The 25,079-nt window shown below is 38.8% G+C and overlaps 1 protein-coding gene and 1 pseudogene across 1 annotated transcript; both read left to right on the top strand.

Annotated features, from left to right (window-relative positions):
- LOC136331910 (leukocyte immunoglobulin-like receptor subfamily A member 4) overlaps positions 1-22,547 on the top strand; it is a 256,817-nt pseudogene extending 234,270 nt beyond the window's left edge.
- On the top strand, positions 19,334-20,530 carry LOC136328820 (leukocyte immunoglobulin-like receptor subfamily A member 6). The gene is made up of 4 exons (XM_066264813.1): positions 19,334-19,367; positions 19,536-19,571; positions 19,727-20,002; positions 20,148-20,530. Exons 1-4 carry the CDS (start codon positions 19,334-19,336, stop codon positions 20,528-20,530), a joined length of 729 nt encoding a protein of 242 aa, XP_066120910.1.
- Positions 22,548-25,079: the final 2,532 nt, after the last annotated feature.

The following is a 25,079-nucleotide window of genomic DNA, read 5'->3' on the forward strand; positions in this document are numbered from 1 at the left end:
CAATGAACACAAAGAATATATGTCCAAGGAAATTGAAACTATAAAAACAAATCAAACAGAGATGAAAAACTCAATTCACGAGCTGAAAAACGAAGTAACAAGCTTAGCTAATAGAACAGGTCAGATAGAAGAGAGGATTAGTGAAATAGAAGACAAGCAACTTGAGGCACAACAGAGAGAAGAAGAAAGAGACTCAAAAATTAAAAAAAAATGAGATAACCCTACAAGAATTATCTGACTCCATCAAAAAGAATAACATAAGAATAATAGGTATATCAGAGGGAGAAGAGAGAGAAAATGGAATGGAGAACATACTCAAACAAATAATAGATGAGAACTTCCAAAGCCTGTGGAAAGAACTAAAGCCTCAAGTTCAAGAAGCAAACAGAACTCCAAGTTTTCTTAACCCCAACAAACCTACTCCAAGGCATATCATAATGAAACTGACACAAACCAACAGCAAAGAAAAAATTCTCAAGGCAGCCAGGGAAAAGAAGAATACAACATATAAAGGAAGGCCCATTAGATTATCATCAGATTTCTCAGCAGAAACTCTACAAGCTAGAAGAGAGTGGACCCCAATATTTAAAGTCCTAAAAGAGAGGAACTTTCAGCCACGAATACTATACCCATCAAAGCTATCCTTCAAATATGAAGGAGAAATAAAAACATTCACAGATACAGAAAACATGAGGGAATTTATCATCAGAAAACCCCCACTCCAGGAATTACTAAAGGGGGTTTTCCAATCAGATAAAAAGAACAACAACAAAAAAAAAGCCACAAGTAAAAGCTCCAAGAAGAACACAATAAAACCAAATTTAAACTGTGACAACAACAAAAAGAAAGAGGGGGAGAAGATGGAGATTAACAGTAGCAAAGGACGGTGGAGTGCAAAAGTACTCACAAAATAGTTTGCTACAATGAACAGGGTAGGGACCCTTTTCATTACTCAAAGGTAACCACCATTGAAAAAACCACCACAGAAGCACATGAGATAAAAAAAGATAGCAACAGAGGAAAGATGTATGGAATACAACCAAATAAAAACAAAAGATAGAAAAACAAAAGAGAAGGATCAAACAAGACACAAAACTAACAGAAAGCAAGATATAAAATGGCAATAGGGAACTCACAAGTATCAATAATTACACTAAATGTAAACGGATTAAACTCACCAATAAAAAGGCACAGAGTAGCACAATGGATTAAAAAAGAAAATCCAACTGTATGCTGCCTACAGGAAACTCATCTAAGTAACAAGGATAAAAACAAATTCAAAGTGAAAGGCTGGAAAACAATACTCCAAGCAAATAACATCCAAAAAAAAGCAGGTGTAGCAATACTCATATCGGATAATGCTGACTACAAGACAGGAAAAGTACTCAGAGACAAAAATGGCCATTTCATAATGGCTAAGGGGACACTGAATCAAGAAGACATAACAATTCTTAATATATATGCACCAAACCAAGGAGCACCAAAATATATAAGACAGCTACTTATCGATCTTAACACAAAAACTGACAAAAATACAATCATACTTGGAGACCTCAATGCACCGCTGATGGCTCTAGATCGGTCATCCAAACAGAGAATCAACAAAGACATAGTGGCCTTAAACAAAACACTAGAGCACCTGGATATGATAGACATCTACAGGAGATTTCATCCCAAAGTGACTGAGTATACATTTTTCTCCAGTGGACATGGATCATTCTCAAGAATTGACCATATGTTGGGCCACAAAAACAACATCAGCAAATTCAGAAAAATCGAAGTTGTACCAAGCATATTTTCTGATCATAAAGCCTTGAAAATAGAGTTCAACTGCAAAAAAAAGGAAAAAAATCCCACAAAAATGTGGAAACTAAACAACATACTTTTAAAAAATGAATGGGTCAAAGAAGAAATAAGTGCAGAGATCAATAGATATATACAGACTAATGAAAATGACAATACGACATATCAGAATCGATGGGATGCAGCAAAAGCAGTGATAAGAGGGAAGTTCATATCACTTCAGGCATATATGAACAAACAAGAGAGAGCCCAAGTGAACCACTTAACTTCCCACCTTAAGGAACTAGAAAAAGAAGAACAAAGACAACCCAAAACCAGCCGAAGAAAGGAGATAATAAAAATCAGAGCAGAAATAAATGAATTAGAGAACAGAAAAACTATAGAAAAAATTAATAGAACAAGGAGCTGGTTCTTTGAAAAGATCAACAAAATTGACAAACCCTTGGAAAGACTTACCAAGGAAAAAAGAGAAAGAACTCATATAAACAAAATCCAAAATGAAAGAGGAGAAATCACCACGGACACCGTAGATATACAAAGAATTATTGTAGAATACTATGAAAAACTTTATGCCCCTAAATTCAACAACCTAGAAGAAATGGATAAATTCCTAGAAAAATACAACCTTCCTAGACTGAGTCAAGAAGAAGCAGAAAGCCTAAACAGACCTATCAGTAGAGAAGAAATAGAAAAAACCATTAAAAACCTCCCCAAAAATAAAAGTCCAGGCCCTGACGGTTATACCAGCGAATTTTATCAAACATTCAAAGAAGACTTGGTTCCTATTCTACTCAAAGTCTTCCAAAAAATTGAAGAAGAAGCAATACTTCCAAACACATTTTATGAGGCCAACATAACCCTCATCCCAAAACCAGGCAAGGATGGCACAAAAAAAGAAAACTACAGACCAATATCTCTAATGAATACAGATGCTAAAATACTAAACAAAATACTAGCAAATCGAATACAACATATTAAAAAAATAATACATCATGATCAAGTGGGATTCATCCCAGAATCTCAAGGATGGTTCAACATACGTAAAACGGTTAATGTAATACACCATATCAACAAAACAAAGAACAAAAACCACATGATCTTATCAATAGACGCAGAAAAGGCTTTCGATAAAATACAACACAATTTTATGTTTAAGACTCTCAACAAAATGGGTATAGAAGGAAAATATCTCAACATGATAAAGGCCATATATGATAAACCATCAGCTAACATCATATTAAATGGCACTAAACTGAAGGCTTTCCCCTTAAATCAGGAACAAGACAGGGTTGTCCACTCTCTCCACTCTTATTTAATGTGGTACTAGAGGTTCTAGCCAGAGCAATCAGACAAGACAAAGAAATAAAAGGCATCCATATCAGAAAAGAAGAAGTAAAGGTATCACTTTTTGCAGATGATATGATCCTATACATCGAAAACCCCAAAGAATCCACAAAAAGACTACTAGAAACCATAAGCCAATACAGTAAGGTCGCAGGATACAAAATTAACATACAGAAGTCAATAGCCTTTCTATATGCCAACAATGAAACAACTGAGAAGGAACGCAAAAGAATAATCCCCTTCACGATTGCAACAAAAAAAATAAAATACTTAGGAATAAACATAACAAAGAATGTAAAGGACTTATATAATGAAAACTATAAACCATTGTTAAGGGAAATCGAAAAAGATATAATGAGATGGAAGAATATACCTTGTTCTTGGCTAGGAAGAATAAATATAATCAAGATGGCTATATTACCCAAAGCAATATACAAATTTAATGCAATTCCCATCAAACTTCCAATGACATTTTTTAAAGAAATAGAGCAAAAAATCATCAGATTTATATGGAACTATAAAAAACCCCGAATAGCCAAAGCAATCCTAAAGAAAAAGAATGAAGCTGGGGGTATTACAATACCTGACTTCAAACTCTATTATAGGGCCACGACAATCAAAACAGCATGGTATTGGCAGAAAAATAGACATTCAGACCAATGGAACAGAATAGAAAGTCCAGAAATAAAACCACATATATATAGTCAAATAATTTTTGATAAAGGGGCCAACAACACACAATGGAGAAAAGAAAGCCTCTTCAATAAATGGTGTTGGGAAAACTGGAAAGCCACATGCAAAAGAATGAAACTGGACTACAGTCTCTCCCCCTGTACAAAAATTAGCTCAAAATGGATCAAAGATCTAAACATAAGACCTGAAACAATTAAGTACATAGAAGAAGACATAGGTACTCAACTCATGGACCTGGGTTTTAAAGAGCATTTTATGAATTTGACTCCAATGGCAAGAGAAGTGAAGGCAAAAATTAATGAATGGGACTACATCAGACTAAGAAGTTTTTGCTCAGCAAGAGAAACAGATAACAAAATAAACAGAAAGCCAACTAAATGGGAAATGATATTTTCAAACAACAGCTCAGATAAGGGCCTAATATCCAAAATATACAAAGAACTCATAAAACTCAACAACAAACAAACAAACAATCCAATAAAAAAATGGGAAGAGAATATGAATAAACATTTCTCCCAGGAAGAAATACAAATGGCAAACAGATATATGAAAAGATGCTCATCTTCTTTAGCTATTAAAAAAATGCAAATCAAAACGACAATGAGATACCACCTCACACCTGTTCGATTAGCTGTTATTAGCAAGTCAGGTAATAGAAAATGTTGGAGAGGCTGTGGAGAAAAAGGAACCCTCATACACTGTTGGTGGGAATGTAAAGTAGTACAACCATTATGGAAGAAAGTATGGTGGTTCCTCAAAAAACTGAAAATAGAACTACCTTATGACCCAGCAATCCCTCTACTGGGTATATATCCCCAAAACTCAGAAACATTGATACGTAAAGACACATGCAGCCCCATGTTTATTGCAGCATTGTTCACAGTGGCCAGGACATGGAAACAACCAAAAAGCCCATCAATAGATGACTGGATAAAGAAGATGTGGCACATATACACTATGGAATACTACTCAGCCATAAAAAATGATGACATGGGAACATTTACAGCAAAATGGTATATCTTGATAACATGATACGAAGCGAAATAAGTAAATCAGAAAAAAACAGGAACTGTATTATTCCATACGTAGGTGGGACATAATAGTGAAACTAAGAGACATTGATAAGAGTGTGGTGGTTATGGGGGGGAGGGGGGAATGGGAGAGGGATAGGGGGTGGGGATGGGCACAAAGAAAACAAGATAGAAGGTGACAGAGGACAATCTGACTTTGGGTGGTGGGTATGCAACATAATTGAATGACAAGATAACCTGGACTTGTTATCTTTGAATATATGTATCCTGATTTATTGATGTCACCCCATTAAAAAAATAAAATTATAAAAAAAAAAAAAAAAGAAAAAAAAGAAAATCCAACTGTATGCTGCCTACAAGAAACACATCTAAGCAACAAGGATAAAAACAAATTCAAATTGAAAGGCTGGAAAACAATACTCCAAGCAAATAACATTAAAAAAAAAGCAGGTGTAGCAATACTCATATCTAATAATGCTGACTACAAGACAGCAAAAGTACTCAGAGACAAAAATGGTCATTTCATAATGATTAAGGGAACACTGAATCAAGTAGACATAACTGGGGAGAGAAGATGGCAGCAGAGTAGGCGGATGCACAGACACCCAGCTCTCAACACCAAACTGGAATACAAATCAATTTAGAAAAAATCAGCATGAAAAACCAACACTGAACTGCAAGAACAGCTCTCAAAAACCAAGGAGCAAAGAGGAAGCCACAATAATCCTGGTAAGGAGTGCCTGAATCTCCTCTGATTACAGGAAGGGAAGGAGGGGGGTGAGGCTGAGAGCCCAGAGAGGATTTCACAGAGGAAAAAAAGCAGAAACTACTGCTCACAGCCACTTACCTGGCGACCAGGGAGCAAGGTGGGTTGAAAAGACCAGCTTATCTCCCAAGTGGAAAAGACAGGGAGAGGGACAGACTGTGAGGGGCTAAGGTATGCAAGAAACAAAATAAAAAAGCTGACTCATTCGTGCTGGAGGCGGCCATAGCTGGGGGAGGGACTGAACCTTTCACAAAACAGAGCTGAAGTGCTTCCGGATCAGAGATCTCCGGACATCTATCCAGCTCCAATCAGCACAACAAGACACAGCTGAAAACAAGAAGTGGGGAGGAGGGGCAGTAACTCAGGTCTCCATGGAGATCTGAGATACACCTCCCCCTACTGAAGCTGAGAGAAAAAACCCTGCCTCCAGTGAAATTAGTTGGAGGAAGAGACCTTCAGCGTCTCAGGTTACACCCACAGCATTCCTGGATACAGTTTCAAGGAAGTCCCCTGCTGAGATCAGTTAACAAGACTATCACCTGTTAAGAAAACAAACAAATCAAGACTTCAAAGCTGCCCAAATCCGAAAGTGGATTACAAATAATAGCTGATACCAACCCACGAAGACCTAAAAATAACACAACTGAAAACTGGAGGCAGACAACACCAAGCCTAGACTCAATCAACTCTACAAATAAAAAAAAAGAAGAAGAAGAAGATGAGAAAACAAAGGAGTGCAATCCAAATGAAACCACAAGAGACACCTTCGAGAGATGAACTGAGTGATATGGAAATAATCAAACTTCCAGATGCGGAGTTCAAAATAATGATTGTAAGGATGCTTAGGGATCTTAGAACAACAATGGAGGGGGAGTTTGAAAACCTAAATAAAGAAATAGCAAGTATAAAAAAGAATCAGTTGGAGACGACAAATACAATATCAGAAATAAAGACCATAATGGAAGGAATTAAAAACAGGATAGATAGAGCAGAGGATCGAATCAGCGAGTTAGAAGACAACTGGAATGAAGGCATGAAAGCAGAGAAGAAAAGAGAAAAAAGACTCAAAAAGTCAGAGGAAACTCTTAGAGAGCTCTGTGACAACATGAAGAGAAATAACATCCGCATCATAGGGGTTCCTGAAGAAGAAGAAAAAGAACAAGGGATAGAGACTTTGTTCAATCATATCATAGCTGAAAACTTCCCTAAATTAATGCAAGAGAAACTCTCACAAATCCAAGAAGCACAGAGGACTCCATTAAAGAGAAACCCAAAGAAACCTACACCAAGACACATCATAATTAAAATACCAAAGCTAAGCGATAAAGAGAAAATATTAAAAGCTGCAAGAGAAAAAAAAGTAATCACCTACAAAGGAGCCCCCATAAGGATGACATCTGACTTCTCAACAGAAACACTTGAGGCCAGAAGGGAATGGCAAGAAATATTCAAAGTAATGCAGAACAAGAACCTACAACCAAGACTACTTTATCCAGCAAGGCTATCGTTTAAAATTGAAGGAGAAATAAAAAGCTTCCCAGACAAAAAACAACTCAAGGAATTCATTACAACCAAACCAATGCTGCAGGAAATATTAAGGGGCCTGGTGTAAACAGATAAAGTGGGAAAAGAATACAGAAAAAAAAAAAAGAAAAAGGAATACACCTTTAAAGAAGAAAATGGCAATAAACAACTACATATCAATAATAACCTTAAATGTAAATGGATTAAATGATCCAATCAAAAGACATAGGGTAGCTGCGTGGATAAGAAAACAGGACCCATACATATGTTGTCTACAAGAGACAGACCTTAGAACAAAAGACACACACAGATTGAAGGTAAAAGGATGGAAAAAAATGTTTCATGCAAACGGAAATGAAAAAAAAGCTGGGGTAGCAATACTTATATCAGACAAATTGGACTTTAAAACAAAGGATATAGTAAGAGATAAAGAAGGCCACTACATAATGATAAAGGGAGTAATCCAACAGGAAGATATAACTATTATAAATATCTATGCACCTAATATAGGAGCACCCAAATATATAAAACAGACTTTGATGGATTTAAAGGGTGAGATCAACAGCAATACTATAATAGTAGGGGATTTCAATACCCCACTAACATTACTAGATAGATCCTCAAGAAAGAAAATTAACAAAGAAACAGCAGACTTATTGGAAACACTAGATCAACTCAATTTAATAGATATCTTCAGAACCTTTCACCCTAAAGCAGCAGAATATACATTCTTTTCAAGTGCTCATGGTACATTCTCTAGGATAGACCACATGTTAGGGCACAAAAGTGCTCTCAACAAATTTAAGAAGACTGAAATCATATCAAGCACTTTCTCCGATCACAACGGCATGAAACTAGAAATGAATCACAGCAGAAAAGCTCAAAAATTCTCAAACACATGGAAACTAAATAGCAGGGTGTTAAATAATGAATGGATTAAGAATGAGATCAAAGAAGAAATAAAGAAATTCCTAGAAACGAATGACAATGAGCATACAACAACTCAAAATTTATGGGACACAGCGAAAGCAGTGCTGAGAGGGAAGTTCATAGCACTACAGGCACACTTTCAGAAGCTAGAAAAAGCTCAAATAAACAACTTAACCCTGCATCTAAAAGAATTAGAAAAAGAACAGCAAGTAAAGCCCAAATGTAGTAGAAGGAAGGACATAATAAAAATCAGAGCAGACATAAATGACATAGAGGCTAAAGAAACAATACAGAGGATCAATGAAACTAGGAGCTGGTTCTTTGAAAAGGTAAACAAGATTGATGCACCTTTAAGTAGACTCACCAAGAAAAAGAGAGAGAGGACTCAAATAAATAAAATTAGAAATGAGAGAGGAGAAATAACAACTGACACAACAGAAATACAAAATATTGTAAGAAAATACTATGAAGAACTGTATGCCAAAAAACTAGACAACCTAGATGAAATGGACAAATTCCTTGAAACGTACAATCTTCCAAAAATCAATCTGGAAGAATCAGAAAACTTAAACAGACCAATTACACCAAAGGAGATCGAAACAGTTATCAAAAAACTCCCAACAAAGAAAAGTCCCGGGCCCGATGGCTTCACAACGGAATTCTACCAAATATTCAAAGAAGAACTAACTCCTATCCTTCTCAAACTATTTCAAAAAATTCAAGAGGAAGGAAGACTTCCAAACTCCTTTTATGAGGCGAGCATAATTCTGATTCCAAAACCAGGCAAAGACCACACAAAGAAAGAAAATTATAGGCCAATATCTCTGATGAATATAGATGCTAAAATCCTCAACAAAATATTAGCAAACCGGATCCAACAATATATGGAAAAAATCATACACCATGATCAAGTGGGATTTATTCTGGGGAGGCAAGGCTGGTACAATATTCGTAAATCAATCAATGTGATTCATCACATAAACAAAAAAAAGGAGAAAAACCATATGATAATTTCAATAGATGCAGAAAAAGCATTTGACAAAATCCAGCACCCATTCATGATCAAAACTCTCAGCAAAGTGGGAATACAGGGAACATACCTCAACATGATAAAAGCCATCTATGACAAACCCACAGCCAACATCATACTCAATGGGCAAAAATTAAAAGCAATCCCCTTAAGATCAGGAACAAGGCAGGGGTGCCCCCTTTCACCACTCTTATTTAACATAGTCCTGGAAGTCCTAGCCACAGCAATCAGACAAGAAGAAGAAATAAAAGGCATTCAAGTTGGAAAAGAAGAAGTAAAACTATCATTATTTGCAGATGATATGATATTGTATATAGAAAACCCTAAAGTCTCAGTCAAAAAACTACTGGACCTGATAAATAAATTCAGCAAAGTGGCAGGATATAAAATCAATACTCAGAAATCAGAAGCATTTTTATACACCAACAATGAACAGTCAGAAAGAGAAATTAAGGAAACAATCCCCTTCACAATTACAACCAAAAAAATAAAGTACCTAGGAGTAAACTTAACCAAGGAGACTAAAGACTTGTACTCGGAAAATTACAAAACATTGATAAAAGAAATCAAGGAAGATACTAACAAGTGGAAGCATATACCGTGCTCATGGTTAGGAAGAATAAACATCATTAAAATGTCTATATTACCCAAAGCAATTTATAAATTCAATGCAATACCAATTAAAATACCAATGACATACTTCAAAGATATAGAACACATATTCCAAAAATTTATATGGAAACAAAAAAGGACACGAATAGCCTCAGCAATCTTAAAAAAGAAGAATAAAGTGGGAGGTATCACACTTCCTAATATCAAGTTATACTACAAGGCCATTGTACTCAAAACAGCCTGGTACTGGCATAAGAACAGGCATATAGATCAATGGAATAGAACAGAGAACCCAGAAATAAACCCACAGTTCTATGGACAACTGATATTTGACAAAGGAGGTAAGGAAATACAATGGAGTAAAGACAGCCTCTTTAACAAATGGTGTTGGGAAAATTGGACAGCTACCTGCAAAAAAATGAAACTAGATCACCAGCTTACACCACTCACAAAAATAAACTCAAAATGGATAAAAGACTTGAATGTAGGCCGTGAAACCATAAGCATCTTAGAAGAAAACATAGGCAGTAAGCTCTCCGACATCTCTTGGAGCAATATATTTGCTGATTTATCTCCACGGGGAAGTGAAATAAAAGACAGGATAAACAAATGGGACTATATCAAACTAAAAAGCTTTTGCACAGCTAAAGACAACAAGAACAGAATAAAAAGACAAACTACACAATGGGAGAACATATTTGACAATACGTCTGATAAGGGGTTAATAACCAAAATTTATAAAGAACTTGTAAAACTCAACACCAGGAAGACAAACAACCCAATCCAAAAATGGGCAAAAGAGATGAATAGACACTTCTCCAAAGAGGACATACAGATGGCCAATAGGCATATAAAAAAATGCTCAACATCACTAATCATTAGAGAAATGCAAATTAAAACCACAATGAGATATCACCTTACACCAGTCAGAATGGCGCTTATCAACAAAACAACACAGAATAAGTGCTGGCGAGGATGTGGAGAAGGGGGGACCCTCCTGCACTGCTGGTGGGAATGCAGACTGGTGCAGCCACTGTGGAAAACAGTATGGAGATTCCTCAAAAAACTGAAAATCGAACCGCCTTTTGACCCAGCTATCCCACTTTTAGGAATATACCCCAAGGACACCATAGAACGGCTCGAAAAGGAGAAATGCACCCGCATGTTTGTGGCAGCATTGTTCACAATAGCGAAGATCTGGAAACAGCCCAAGTGTCCGTAAGAGGACGAGTGGATTAAAAAACTTTGGTACATATATACTATGGAATACTACTCAGCCATAAGAAATGATGACATTGGATCATTTACATTAACATGGATGGACCTTGATATCATTATACGGAGTGAAATAAATAAATCAGAAAAAAAACTGAGATGAATCCATACATAGAAGGGACATAAAAATGAGACTCAGAGACATGAACAAGAATGTGATGGCAACAGGGGCGGGGGGGTTGGGGGAGGGGGTGAAAAAGGAGAGAGTGGTTAGGGGAGGGGAGGGGCACAAATAAAACCAGATAGAAGGTGACAGAAGACAATTTAACTTTGCGGGAGGGGTATACAGCACAATCAAATGTCAAAATAATCTAGAGATATTTTCTCTCAACATATGTACCCTGATTTATCAATGTCACTGCATTAAATTTAATAAAAAAAAAAGAAGACATAACAATCCTTAATATATATGCACCAAACCAAGGAACACCAAAATATATAAGACAGCTACTTATTGACCTTAAAACAAAAACTGACAAAAATATAATCATACTTGGAGACCTCAATACACCGCTGATGGCTCTAGATCATTCATCCAAACAGAAAATTAATAAAGATATATTGGCCTTAAACAAAACACTAGAGCACCTGGATATAATAAATATCTACAGGACACTTCATCCCAAAGCGACAGAGTATACATTTTTTTCTAGTGTACATGGAACATTCTCAAGAATTGACCATATGTTGGGCCACAAAAATAACATCAGCAAATTCAGAAAAATTGAAATTGTACCAAGCATATTTTCTGATCATAAAGCTTTGAAACTAGAATTCAGCTGCAAAAAAAGAAGGAAAAAACCCCACAAAAATGTGGAAACTAAACAACATACTTTTATAAAAGAAATGGGTCAAAGAAGAAATAAGCGCAGAGATCAAAAGATATATACAAACAAATGAAAATGACAATATGACATATCAGAATCTATGGGATGCAGCAAAAGCAGTAAGAAGAGGGAAGTTCATATCACTTCAAGCCTATATGAACAAATAAGAGAGAGCCCAAGTGAACCACTTAACTTCACAACTTAAGAAACTAGAAAAAGAAGAACAAAGACAACCCAAAACCAGCCAAAGAAAGGAGATAATAAAAATCAGAGCAGAAATAATTGAAATAGGGAACAGAAAAACTATAGAAAAAATTAACAAAACAAGGGAGCTGGTTCTTAGAAAAGATAAGTAAAATTGACAAACCCTTGGCAAGACTCACCAAGGAAAAAAGAGAAAGAACTCATATAAATAAAATCCAAAATGAAAGAGGAAAAATCACCACAGACATCATAGATATACAAAGAATTATTGTAGAATATTGTGAAAAACTATATGCCACCAAATTCAACAATCTAGAAGAAATGGATAAATTCCTAGAACAATACAACCTTCCTAGACTGAGTCATGAAGAAGCAGAAAGCCTAAACAGACCAGTTAGCAGGGAGGAAATAGAAAAAACTGTTTAAAACCTCCCCCAAAATAAGTCCAGGCCCAGATGGTTATAGTAGTGAATTCTATCAAACAATCAAAGAAGACTTGGTTCCTATTCTACTCAAAGTCTTCCAAAAAATTGAAGAAGAAGCAATACTTCCAAACACATTTTATGAGGCCAACATAACCCTCATACCAAAACTTGGCAAGGATGGCACAAAAAATGAAAACTACAGACCAATATCTCTAATGAATACAGATGCTAAAATACTAAAAAAATACTGGCAAATCAAATACAACATATTAAAAAAATAACATATCATGATCAAGTGATATTCATCCTAGAATCTCAAGGATAGTTCAACATACATAAAACGGTTAACATAATACACCATATCAACAAAACAAAGAACAAAACCCACATGATCTTATTAATAGGTGCAGAAAAGGCATTCGATAAAATACAACACAACTTTATGTTTAAGACACTCAACAAAATGGGTATAAAAATATCTCAACATGATAAAGGCCATATATGATAAACCATCAACTAACATCATATTAAATGGCATAAAACTGAAGACTTTGTACCTTAAATCAGGAACAAAACAGGGTTGTCCTCTCTCTCCACTCTTATTTAACATGGTGCTAGAAGTCCTGGCCAGAGCAATCAGACAAGAGAAAGAAATAAAAAGCATCCATATTGAAAAAGAAGAAGTAAAGGTATCACTTTTTGCAGATGATATAATCCTATGCATCAAAAACCCCAGACTCCACAAAAAGATTATTAGAAACAATAAACCAATACAGTAAAGTCACAGGATACAAAATTAACATACAAATGTCCATAGCCTTTCTATATGCCAACAATGAAATATTAGAAAACGAACTCAAAAAAATAATCCCCTTCACGATTGCAACAAAAAAATAAAATACCTAGGAATAAACATAACAAAGAATGTAAAGGATGTATATAACGAAAACTACAAAGTATTGTTAAAGGAAATCGAAAAAGATACAATGAGATGGAAGAATATTCCTTGTTCTTGCATAGGAAGAATAAATATAGTCAAAATGGTCATATTATCCAAAGCAATTTATAAATTTAATGCAATTCCCATCAAAATCCCTATGACATTTTTTAAAGAAATGGAACAAAATATCATCAGATTTATATGGAACTATAAAAAACCCCGAATAGCCAAAGCAATCCTAAGGAAAAAGAATGAAGTTGGGGGTATTACAATACCTGACTTCAAACTACATTATAGGGCCACAACAATCAAAACAGCATGGTATTGGCAGAAAAATAGACATTCAGACCAATGGAACAGAATAGAAAGTCCAGAAATAAAACCACATATATATAGTCAAATAATTTTCGATAAAGGGGCCAACAACACACAATGGAGGAAAAAAAAGCCTCTTCAACAAATGGTGCTGGGAAAACTGGAAAGCCACATGCAAAAGAATGAAACTCGACTACAGCTTGTCCCCTTGTACAAAATTTAATTTAAAATGGATCAAAGACCTAAATGTTAGACCTGAAACAATAAAGTATATAGAAGAAGACATAGGTACTAAACTCAGAAACCTGGGTTTTAAAAAGCATTTTATGAATTTGACTCCAAAGGCAAGAGAAGTGAAGGCAAAGATAAATGAATGGGACTACATCAGACTAAAAAGTTTTTGCTCAGCAAGAGAAAGTGACAACAAAATAAACAGACAGCCAACTAAATGGAAAATGATATTTTCAAACAACAGCTCAGATAAGGGCTTAATATCCAAAATATACAAAGAACTCATAAAACTCAACAACAAACAAACAAACAATCCAATAAAAAAATGTGAAGAGGACATGAACAGACACTTCTGCCAGGAAGAAATACAAATGGCCAACAGATATATGAAAAGATGCTCATCTTCATTAGTTATTAGAGAAATGCAAATCAAAACTACAATGAGATACCACCTCACACCTGTTAGATTAGCTATTATCAACAAGACAGGTAATAGCAAATGTTGGAGAGGCTATGGAGAAAAAGGAACTCTCATTCACTGTTCATGGGAATGTAAAGTAGTACAACCACTATGGAAGAAAGTATGGTGGTTCCTCAAAAAAACTGAAAATAGAACTACTTTATGACTCAGTAATCCCTCTACTGGGTATATACCCCCAAAACTCAGAAACATTGATATGTAAAGACACATGTAGCGCCATGTTCATTGCAGCATTGTTCACAGTGGCCAAGACATAAAAACAACCAAAAAGCCCTTCAATAGAAGACTGTATAAAGAAGATGTGGCACATATGCAGTATGGAATACTACTCAGCCATAAGAAATGATGACATCAGATCATTTACAACAAAATGTTGGGATCTTGATAACATTATACAAAGTGAAATAAGTAAATCAGAAAAAAACAAGAACTACATGATTTCATACATTGGTGGGACATAAAAACGAGACTAAGAGATATGGATAAGAGTGTGGTGGTTATGGGGGGGGGGGCCGCAGGTGGGAAGGATAAAGAGAGGAAGGGGGAGGGGGAGAGGCACAAAAAAAACTAGATAGAGGGTGACGGAGGACAATCTGACTTTGGGTGATGGGTATGCAACATAACTGAATGACAAGATAAACTGGACATGTTTTCTTTGAATATATGTACCCTGATTTATTGATGTCACTGCATTAACATTAATAAAAAATTTATTTATAAAAAGGAAAAAAAAGAAAAAAATTACAAGAGTTATGTCCTGTTTTTGGTTTGCTCCATATATCATTATGTAGTGTTTTTCTGTGTCTCTTACTATAACTTTGTTTTAAAGTCTATTTTGTCAGATATAAATATTACTATCCCAGCTTTTATTCCTTTCCATTTTTGTCCCTTTACTTTTAGTCTGTGTGTGCCCTTCATTCTGAACTGGGTCTCCAATAGACAGCATATATAGTCATTTTTTATTTTTCAATTACCCTTGACACAGAATATTATAGTAGTCTCTGGTGTACAAAGAGATGTAAAATAGAGCACAGGGAACACAGTCAATAATTTAGATTTTTGGAAACTTTTTACAAAAGGGTACATTGATATGATTAGATATGGCTTACATATATATTATGTAAATATTTTATACATTTGTATTTTTTAAGTGTTTACATTCACTACAAGTGTATTTTAATTTTGTATGAACATTTTATCCTCTTGATGTGTTAAGCACCAAGAACACATTCAACAAAACAAACTAGAGCTTGTTGTAGAAGAAATAACAAGACCTTTTAGTTCACTTTAGGTCTATGGACACAGTCTGTTGGAAGTAATGTAGTAATTGAGCTGAAGACAATAGCAAAGTAAATTAACTTTGTTGAGGAGTTGAAATTTTCCTCCACACACTCATTACTTTAGTCACAGAAAAACATGCATAAATGGCTGAGGGTGATTCTTTTTTGAATTATCTGAAACACATTAAAAGACTTGGTCATAGCATAAAGAGTTGAAATATTTCTGTGTCACAATCTGTGTCCTGTTAAGAAGGATGTAAAACTCTGCTGAGTAGGATAAATCAACTGGGTGAATGAGCCTGAGAAACAAGATGCTCAAATATACCTCATGTTTCCAGGACAGAAAAGCCAGCCACTCAATTCCCATCTGTTAGAGTAATTATCTTTCAGAGACATTTTAAAAAACTTTAAATGGTTGAAGCATCTCAAGTTTACATTTTAAATATTGAGAAACTGGTTCTATAATTTATATATTCTAAAAATTCTGAAGAAAAAATAGTGGACAACAAGGACTCATATTATCACATTTCAAATCTTACCATAAGGGTCCTGTGGTAAAGGGGATTTTGGGATTAACTAAAGGAGAGACATATCGATTAATGTTATAAGATAGTGATCTTGAATTTATCCTACACAAATACAGTCAACTGAGTTTTGACAATGGTGTCCTGACAAACCAAGGAAGAAAGGATACTCTTTTCATTAAATGATTCTGGGAAATTGAATACCAATGCTGTTTAGGGATTGCTTATGTTTACAAGATGCCAGTAACCCATTTCTAAGAGCGGCCACATAATTTTCACTCCCATCACCCGTTTCTGAGGGTCGCAGTAGATCCACAGCTGTGTCAACCGTTGGTGTTTCAACTTTTATTTTTTAGCCATTCTGAGTATGTGTTGGTACCATGCTGTGGGGGCAATGTCCACTATATGATGAATTATGGAGCTGAGGAACATTACAAAGATAACCATGCATGGGATATCAATGTTTATAAATTGCATGTTAAAGTAATTGCTTGTTTTCTTATAGTCTGCTGTCATCTTTCAAATTTGAATTTATTTTTCAGATATTCTCAATCCCAGCCACTTGCTTCATTTTGAATTTGCAAATATTCTCCTACTGTGTCCCATTGTGTGAAATTCTTTTCATCCTCTTGTGGTGTCTATGGGAACAGTTAGTGGATTCAGTTTACTAGTTTCTGCACTAAGTTCATGCTTTGGTATCCTTAAGAAAACCTTTGTTTTCACAAAACTATGAAGGTATTTTTCTACATGTTTTGCTAAAGAAAAAGTAATTCTTTATTCTCCACATTTTGATCTGTAGTCCATCTGACATAGATTATTGTTAATGGTGTGAAACAGGCATAAAAAATATCCTAGTTTCAGATACTTACCCAATTGGTCCAACACCATGTGGTGGAAAGACCATGATCTACCCACTGTACTGCAATAGTCTCTGTCATGATTCAGGTGACCCTACATGAGTGCTATGAGTCTGGATTCTTCCTTCTGCTCCAGTGGATGAGGTATCTCTGCTTTTCAATGATTCAAAGCTCCAACATCTGCATCTAATTCTGAATGGCTGCTTTCCTTTCCTTCATGTCTCATGTAGGTTGAATTCTCAGCACATTAGTAGGGGAGGGTTGTCATCACTGTGCTACAAATGAGGGAAGTGTGACCAAGAGAGGAAGTAGGTGTTCAAGTGTCCTTCAACCATTCAGGATGTGGTAGTGCCACCATGATATTTAAAGTGTGTGTGTGTGTGTGTGTGTGTTTTACAGATTTCTCACAGAAAAACACTCATAAATGTCAATCTTGTCTGAATACTGAAGTCTCCACAGTTTAAAGAGGAGGTTGATTCCCAGATCAAGACTGCTCTGAAGAGGCAGAAATTACTCAAATGAGTGACCCCACGGAAATGGAGAGAGAAAGCTCCATTTGCTCAAAGAAAGAGTCAGGTGCAAACTGTGTGAAGTAGAATCTGTGTTCCGGGGCCAGGAGGGAGAGCTGAGTTTTACTACAGAAGCAGAGTGGACTGCACAGACCTGCAAGACTTGTTTGTCACTCAACCACTTGGATCATTGCCTCTGAGGGCACCTTGGTGTCTGCAGTCAAGACACTGAGGGGAGGTTGCCCTTCACACCCACCAAGGCAGTACTCATGTCCATCATTTTTCTGAATGTTGAGCTACACCCCTCACTACCTTCTACAGTTCACCCTTCTCATCAGTCTTTCCAATTTCATTTCAATATCTCTTTATTTCTGCTCAAAATTCTTCTATGGCCCTCATGGTGTTCTGAATAAACTACACTCTTCTTTCTGAACTGAAGGATGTTCATGCTCATCCAGCTGTGACCCTCTAACTTGACTCTCACTAGACTGCTTTGCTCAATCATACAGGTGCAGTTACACCATGAACACACCTAACTCACACACTCACACACTCACACCATCTGCTCTTGACTATTTTCTTGCTCCTCCATATCTGTTTCTCAGAGCTCTGTAGAACTAGCAAATTCCTACCGAAGCCCCTGCTAACAGCACAGGACTAGAAGAAACACTGACATCCCTTCCTCTCATTTCTCTTCTCTACATGTGTCTCTGACTACTGAGGGGTGTGCAAGGATGGTGTGCTAAATTCATGTAAGTCATTCATGTATCATTGATGGACACATAAGAATTGAGGTTCAATTACTGTTGATATTATATTTTATTGACATAGGTTTAATTTCTCTAGCTCATTTGTAACAAATGGCACATGTGATCTTCATAATTCAGTCTGATGATAGCAGTTCATTCCTATTTATTCCTTTTGTCTTATAAACATAATCCAGCATTTTTACACAATAGAGAACACTCCATGATCTACCATTCCCACAGACCCTCTTGCTTCTGTCCAAATAGCCTCTTTGTCTCCAGGGTACTTTAGAAATTTCCTTCCTCTCAATAATTTTTTCACTCCCATCTCTAAAGACTCCACCTCCTCAAACAGCCATTTCTTACCACAGTTTAGTCATGGCTAAAGATGATTGCATGTTTTCTCTCTTGTAAGTAATGTAATGGAATCATAAACCTGAAAGTGTTCATATTCTGCTAAGAAGAATTTCAAAAATACATGAAATGGGTTCCCTGGATCACAAGTGCATTTCTGATGTCTGTCACAAGTGGTCGGCAAGTAGTAGGTGATCAAAAAATATTTGTCAGAGGACAAGTCAAAAACAAAAAGTAAATTTTGTTTGTGGAAGGTTAAGAAAATAAGTATTGAATCTGATTAAGAGTTGGCCTGTTGCGGGTCCACTCAGAATAATACCCTGTGTGTCCTGCCTTCCTGATCAGGAGCTCAGACCAGCCAGAATGTCCTATGGAACATTTCAAAGATAACATGGGAGTCAGAAAAGACCTATATTGGGCTGAGTGTCTCCAGAGAAGCTGTAATCCTCTTGAGCCCTCATCATGGAAAAACCCAGAGAAAGACCAAGAAAGGGGCTGCACTTCTGGTGTGGGTCCACAGCTGTGGGAACCCAGAAGGGTGGCAGCCCCTGACTCACCACATCCTGTGCGTCTCTGTCCTTCAGACCCAGGGCTCCTCCATCTGCAGAGCGGGAGCACTCAGAGCAGACGCCATGCTGTCCCTCCTCTCCGCTCTTCTCTGCCTCGGTCAGTTGTGGACATGGGGAGGGGGTAGAAGAAGGAGTGGACAGGGTGGCTCACATCCCTTGTTCCTGAGAAACCTCAGGCTCAAGAGGCTTGAGTTTTTGGTGTCCTGTTGAAAGAGAATCAACTTTGATGTTTTGGTGCAAATATCTTACATGGACTCTCTTCCAGGGCTGAGTCTGGGACAGAGGACCCGCATGCAGACAGGTGAGTCCTCTCCAGGCTCCGTGTCCCACCTCTTACTTCACCTCCTGGGGCTCAGGAAGGAGCACAGAGATTCTGGTGTGAGGTGTCTTGGGGTTACCTGAGGAATGAGTGGGGTGGGGGGAGTCTTAGTAATACAGTCTCTGATTTCCTTCCAGAGATGCTACCTAAACCCACCATCTGGGCTGAGCCAAGTTCTGTGATCCCCTGGGAGAGTAATGTGACAATCTGGTGTCAGGGGACCTTGCAGGCCCAGGAGTTCCATCTGTATACAGAAGACATGAATACGTCCTTGGACAGACAGAAACCACTGGAGCCTGGAGACAAGGCCAAATTCTTCATAAAAGACTTCTATGCAGGGAGATACTACTGTAAATACTTCAGCCCCACTGGCTGGTCAGAGCACAGTGAACCCCTGGAGCTAGTGGCAACAGGTGCAAGGACACTCAGAATCTCAGCCTCAGGCTCTGCCATCTGGAAGGGGGTTTGCTCCAAGGGGTCTCCCCTCTCACAACCCAGCCCTGGGGGACATGAGGGAGGCGTGAGCCCCATCTAACATGCTGCCTCCTCCTCTCCTAGGATCCTATGGTAAACCCAGCCTCTCAGCCCTGCCCAGCCCTGTTGTGACCTCAGGAGGGAACGTGACCCTCCAGTGTGGCTCAGTACAGGCATTTGACAGTTTTGTTCTGACTAAAGATGGAGAACACAAGCTCTCCTGGACCCTGAACTCACATCGTCATGGCAATAAGTGGTTTCGGGCGCTGTTTCCTGTGGACTCTATCAACCTCAACCACAGCTGGACATTCAGATGCTATGGATATTTTAACAAAAGCCCCCATGAGTGGTCTCACCCCAGTGACCCCATGGATCTACTGGTCTCAGGTGAGGTGCCCCTGACCCCATCTTTCCTGAGCTCTGTCGACTCAGGCTTCTGTACCCAGGACTTATCAGAAGTTGGATGAGAGTCAGGGGGCTCTGAGCCATGGACTCCCAACAGAGATCTGCCCCTCAGATCCATCCATCATTTCTCACCCCTCTCCTTGATTTTGTAGGTGACAGGTGGGCAGAGGGAGTGTCTTTGGGGTGACACAAATCAGATGTAAAAGAAGACTCTGAATTATTTGGAGACTGCAGGATTAACCCCAGTCTCTCACCCCACTTTTATCCTCATTCCCATGACCCCAGCTCCTCCCCAGGACTCATCTCCACAGCCTGTAAATCACTGAGAACTCTGCTCAGAGGGAGCGCAGACCACCCTAAGGGTGGTTCTCTGTCTCTCAGATGACCTCCTGCCTCCAGAGACTCAGCACAGCCCTGTCTCCCAGAGGAGCTGGTAGTTCTGAATAGATGATGGGTAGTAGGTGGGACCACAAGGTTCGAGGGCTCTGAGGTTGGCAGGTGATGGACGTGGTGGTCATTGCAGAGGAAAATGTTGGGCCCAGTCTTAAGGAGGAGCAGCCAGACTCATGTAGCAGACAGAATGACAGCCTCCACATCCCACCCCCATTCTAATCTCCAGGAGGCTCTGATGATCAGTCCCTTCTTCCCACGGAGTCAAGCCCTCAGAGGGGTAAGTGATGGATTTTGTGGGGAAGAGATTGGTGCATCGATGAGAGACAGGGGCTGAGTCATGTGAGGTTCAGGCACCTGTGGAGACGCTGACATGGACACACCTTCCTCTGTGTGGCCTCAGTGTCCCCAAGTGTAAAAGGATAAAATCATGGCCCAGAGCTCAGATTTCCTTTCAGTTCTGTTTCTGAGCTCCTGGGAAAGGGGGCTCACAGGGAAGCCCCCAAGACATGACATTATGAATCCTATCCTTCTCTCGAGCATGGCTCCCTGGTAGACCCTCCCACTGTCCTGCCAGGCACTGGGTGACTTCAGGAGAGAATGTGACCAGACTGTACCAGTCACAGAGCCTTAGGGACACTTTCCTTTCATCCATGAAGTTCTCAGCCCATTCCCTTTTGTCACATGTCTGACATCAAAGTATACGGTAGGGGAAAAGTAAGTGTACAGTTGTGAGGATATTAAACATAGTGTTTACTCTTGTATTATTATTATTTAGAATTATCATGTTATTTTTCATACTAACAACAGTAAGAATACATTTGCCCCACCCAGTATTTAGCTGGGTCAAACGAGGCCCCGTCTTCCATGAGTCCTGTGACCTCAGTCCACAGGGGCCCAACAGGTACCTACAGCTCAATCGGCACCAACCTGTTCTTGTTGTCACACCTCAGTGATACCCTGGGGTTCCTAGTGTCAGGTGAGGGGACACTAACCCTGTCTTTTCTGAGCTCACTCAGCTCAGGGCCTCTCTCTGCAGAATCTGAGATGTAGTAAATGAGGAAGTTTAGGGGGCTCTGCACAGGAGCCCCTGAGATCAGCTCCTTATTTATTTGGGCCCTGCAGGGTTCATCAGTTCTTAGACTGAACCCAGAACCCAGACTAAACCATTTCTGTATTGTGACCATGTTTATCACTGTTTCTGAGCTCTTGGGCACAGGTCACACTGGTCCATAGTGAGTTCGTGCAGGGTCAGCGTCACAGGAGGCTGAGAGGATCCAATGAGGAGACCAGGGAACCTGGCAGAAGGGAGACAGGGTCACTAGGGGACTGTGCAGAAGTTATGTCCTGAGAATCAGGGGGAGGTCGTGTGTTCCCAAGTCCTCACTCCCCCCTCATTTCATGGCTCTCAGAGCACCTGACACCATCAGCCTATCATCAAACAAGTCAGACCTCAAGAGTGGTGAGAAGCAGAAGTCCTCAGTTATGGTGCTGGGCTCACAGGGTCATGTTCTGTGACGGGAAAGTAGGAATCCTGGGTGGAAATTCGCATCAGGGGTGACTTTGGTCTACACTGACCTCCATGATCTCTTTGTCCACTTCCAAGACTACACAGTAGAGAACCTCATCAACATGACTGTGATTGGACTGATCCTGCTGGTCCTCGGGGTGCTGCTATTTCAGGCTTGAAAGAGCCTGAGAAGGACCCATGATGCAGCCAGGACGTGACCACAGAGGGAACAATGCAGTGTTCAGGGAGGTGGAGCCTTGGACCACAAGTGATGACCCAGGAGAGATAGTGAAAACAGTCTGGATGATGTTCTGGAGAAACTGTCTTCTGAGACTGTGCAGTGGAGTAAACAGGGTTTGGGTGCAGGAATGTGACTGAAAGCACCCTGTATGGGACTCTTTCTCCATTAATTGTGTATTTTCTCTCCTTATCTTGACTGTCTGTAATGACCTTCTTTCTCTTTCCACCCTGATAACATGAGGGTCCACTGCAAATGTCTGGTTTGTGTCCACATACCTAAAACCTTATGTTCTCCTCCATTTGTGTGCAATAAAATATTCTTTATTTCTAATCACGACAGCACCAGATAGACATTATTGTGTCTTCATTTCTTTAGTTCACAGGAGCTAACCTGGTCTCAATAACTGGATATAATTTATAAAATTTTCCAGAGTCTGAATATGGATAAAATGAAATATTATTCAAACAGGAGGAAGAAGACTATCCTGTCATTTGGGACAAGATGAATGGGCCTTCACACCATTTTGTTAAGGGAGACAAATCACAGAGAGAAAGACAAATACCAAATGATCTCATAACCCTGTGGAAGTTACCAATGTGAAACTTGTAGAAACAGAGAGTGGGATGGGGGGTTAACCCCAGGGAGTGTGGGAAAAGGAGAGAGGTTGGTCAAAGAGTATCAACTCTCAGTCATGATCTTAACAGTGTTCATTCCTTTCATGGCTGATTTGTAGTCCATTGTGTACACATGCCAGGTCTTTCTTGTCTGGTCATCTGAGGATATAAAGATTCAGTGCAATCTTTTTCTAAATTTTTGACATAACAGCTCAGGCCATTGATTTTCTATGACTTTTAATTTTCCATTTATTTATTTATTTATTTATTTATTTATTTATTTATTTATCTAAGTGAGAGGCAGGAAGGCAGAGTGACAGACTCCTACATGGGCCCCAACTGAGATCAACCAGGCAAGCCCCCTATGGGACAATGCTTTGCCCATCTCTGTGTTACTCCATTGCTGAGCAACCAAGCTATTCTTAGCACCTGAGGCCCAGACCACAGAGACACAGAGTCATCCTTAGTGCTTAGGGCCAACTCCCTCAAATTAATCAAGCCATGGCTGCAGGAGGGGAAAAGAAAGAGTAAGAAAATATGAGGGAGAGCGGTGGAGAAACAATTGGTCACTTCTGTGTGCCCTGACTGGAATCAAACCTGGGATATCCACAGGCTGTGCTGATGCTCTATCACTAAGCCAAGTGGCCAGGGCCATGGCTTTTTATTTTCTAATACAGTCATTCATGATTTTTAATCCTCTCATTTCATTGGTCTGACATGTAATATTTATAATATCATTTTATTTTTATATATACTTTTATTTTTCTATTACAGTTGACATTCAATATTATTCTGTATTAGTTTTAGATGTTTGGCAAAATGGTTACAAAATCATGTACTTCTCAGAGTGCTCCCCCTGTTTATTTGAGCACCAACCTGGCCCCATATATATTTATCTCAAGATTATTGACATAGTCCTTGTGCTGTAATCTACATCTCTGTGGCTATCCTATAACTACCAATTTGTACTTAATCCCTTCACCTTTTACACTCACCCCTCCAACCCACATTATCATTTAATTTAAAACATTCATGTCTGTTTTGGGTCACACATTAATTATTGAGAAATCTGTTGCTTTATTTCCAAAGTGTAGGGATATTTGTTTTGTTTGAGTACAGGATTCCGTGACCCCCAGAGTGTCCTAGGAGATGCTAGTGGTCAATGTCAGGTCTCCAGGCAGTGGGAGTCATGCCTTCTGGGCTCCTTGCAGACCCCCTTCCTGCAGTGTGGGGTCAGGGTCCTCCCTGGGTCAGTGGATGGCTGGAGCAGCATACACACTGGGCTCATCTGGGGGCTCCTCTGATGGGGAGGAAGGGGGTGCAGTTGTCTCCTGTCTGAGAGGCCTGGGGTTCATTTGGACGTAGGTCACATCCTGGGCTGTGTCAGGTTCATCAGTGTGGAACAGGGAGAGAATGAGGGAGATGGAACGTGGTTGGGGTTGGAGGAGTCTGGGGATTTGGAAAGCATGTGACCCACCTGACTGTCCATCTGCCTCTCCCCTTCTGCTTGTCTGTCCTTTGTGTCCAGCAATCCCCATGACAGGGAGGGAGGAGAGCTAGCCATTCCCTGCCTGATTCTTGATCCTGAGAGGTTCACCTGGTGTATGTCACTCCATGAGAAATTTCATCTTGCCTGCTCTGCTGCAGAGACAATGAGACTTAGATAGTGTCCCCTGGTTCCACTGGTGACACCCTCCAGTCAAAAATATCCACTTGTTGTCAAGTGATGATGTTAAATTTTAAAGCAGATTAGATCACTCTCCTGATGAAACCTACAGGGACTTCCTAAGCCTTGGGGCATTGGATGCTTCTACAATCCTGACTCTCATCGTAACACACTGTATCTTTGTCATTTG

This window comes from Saccopteryx bilineata, chromosome 3 (genome assembly GCF_036850765.1).
Source record: "Saccopteryx bilineata isolate mSacBil1 chromosome 3, mSacBil1_pri_phased_curated, whole genome shotgun sequence".
NCBI classification, from domain to species: Eukaryota; Metazoa; Chordata; class Mammalia; order Chiroptera; family Emballonuridae; genus Saccopteryx; species Saccopteryx bilineata.

Coding starts and splice junctions, on each gene's coding strand:
- LOC136328820 (XM_066264813.1), top strand. CDS start 19,334: ATGCTGTCCCTCCTCTCCGCTCTTCTCTGCCTCG. Junction 19,572..19,726: donor GAGGACCCGCATGCAGACAG/GTGAGTCCTCTC, acceptor ATTTCCTTCCAG/AGATGCTACCTAAACCCACC. Junction 20,003..20,147: donor CCTGGAGCTAGTGGCAACAG/GTGCAAGGACAC, acceptor CTCCTCTCCTAG/GATCCTATGGTAAACCCAGC.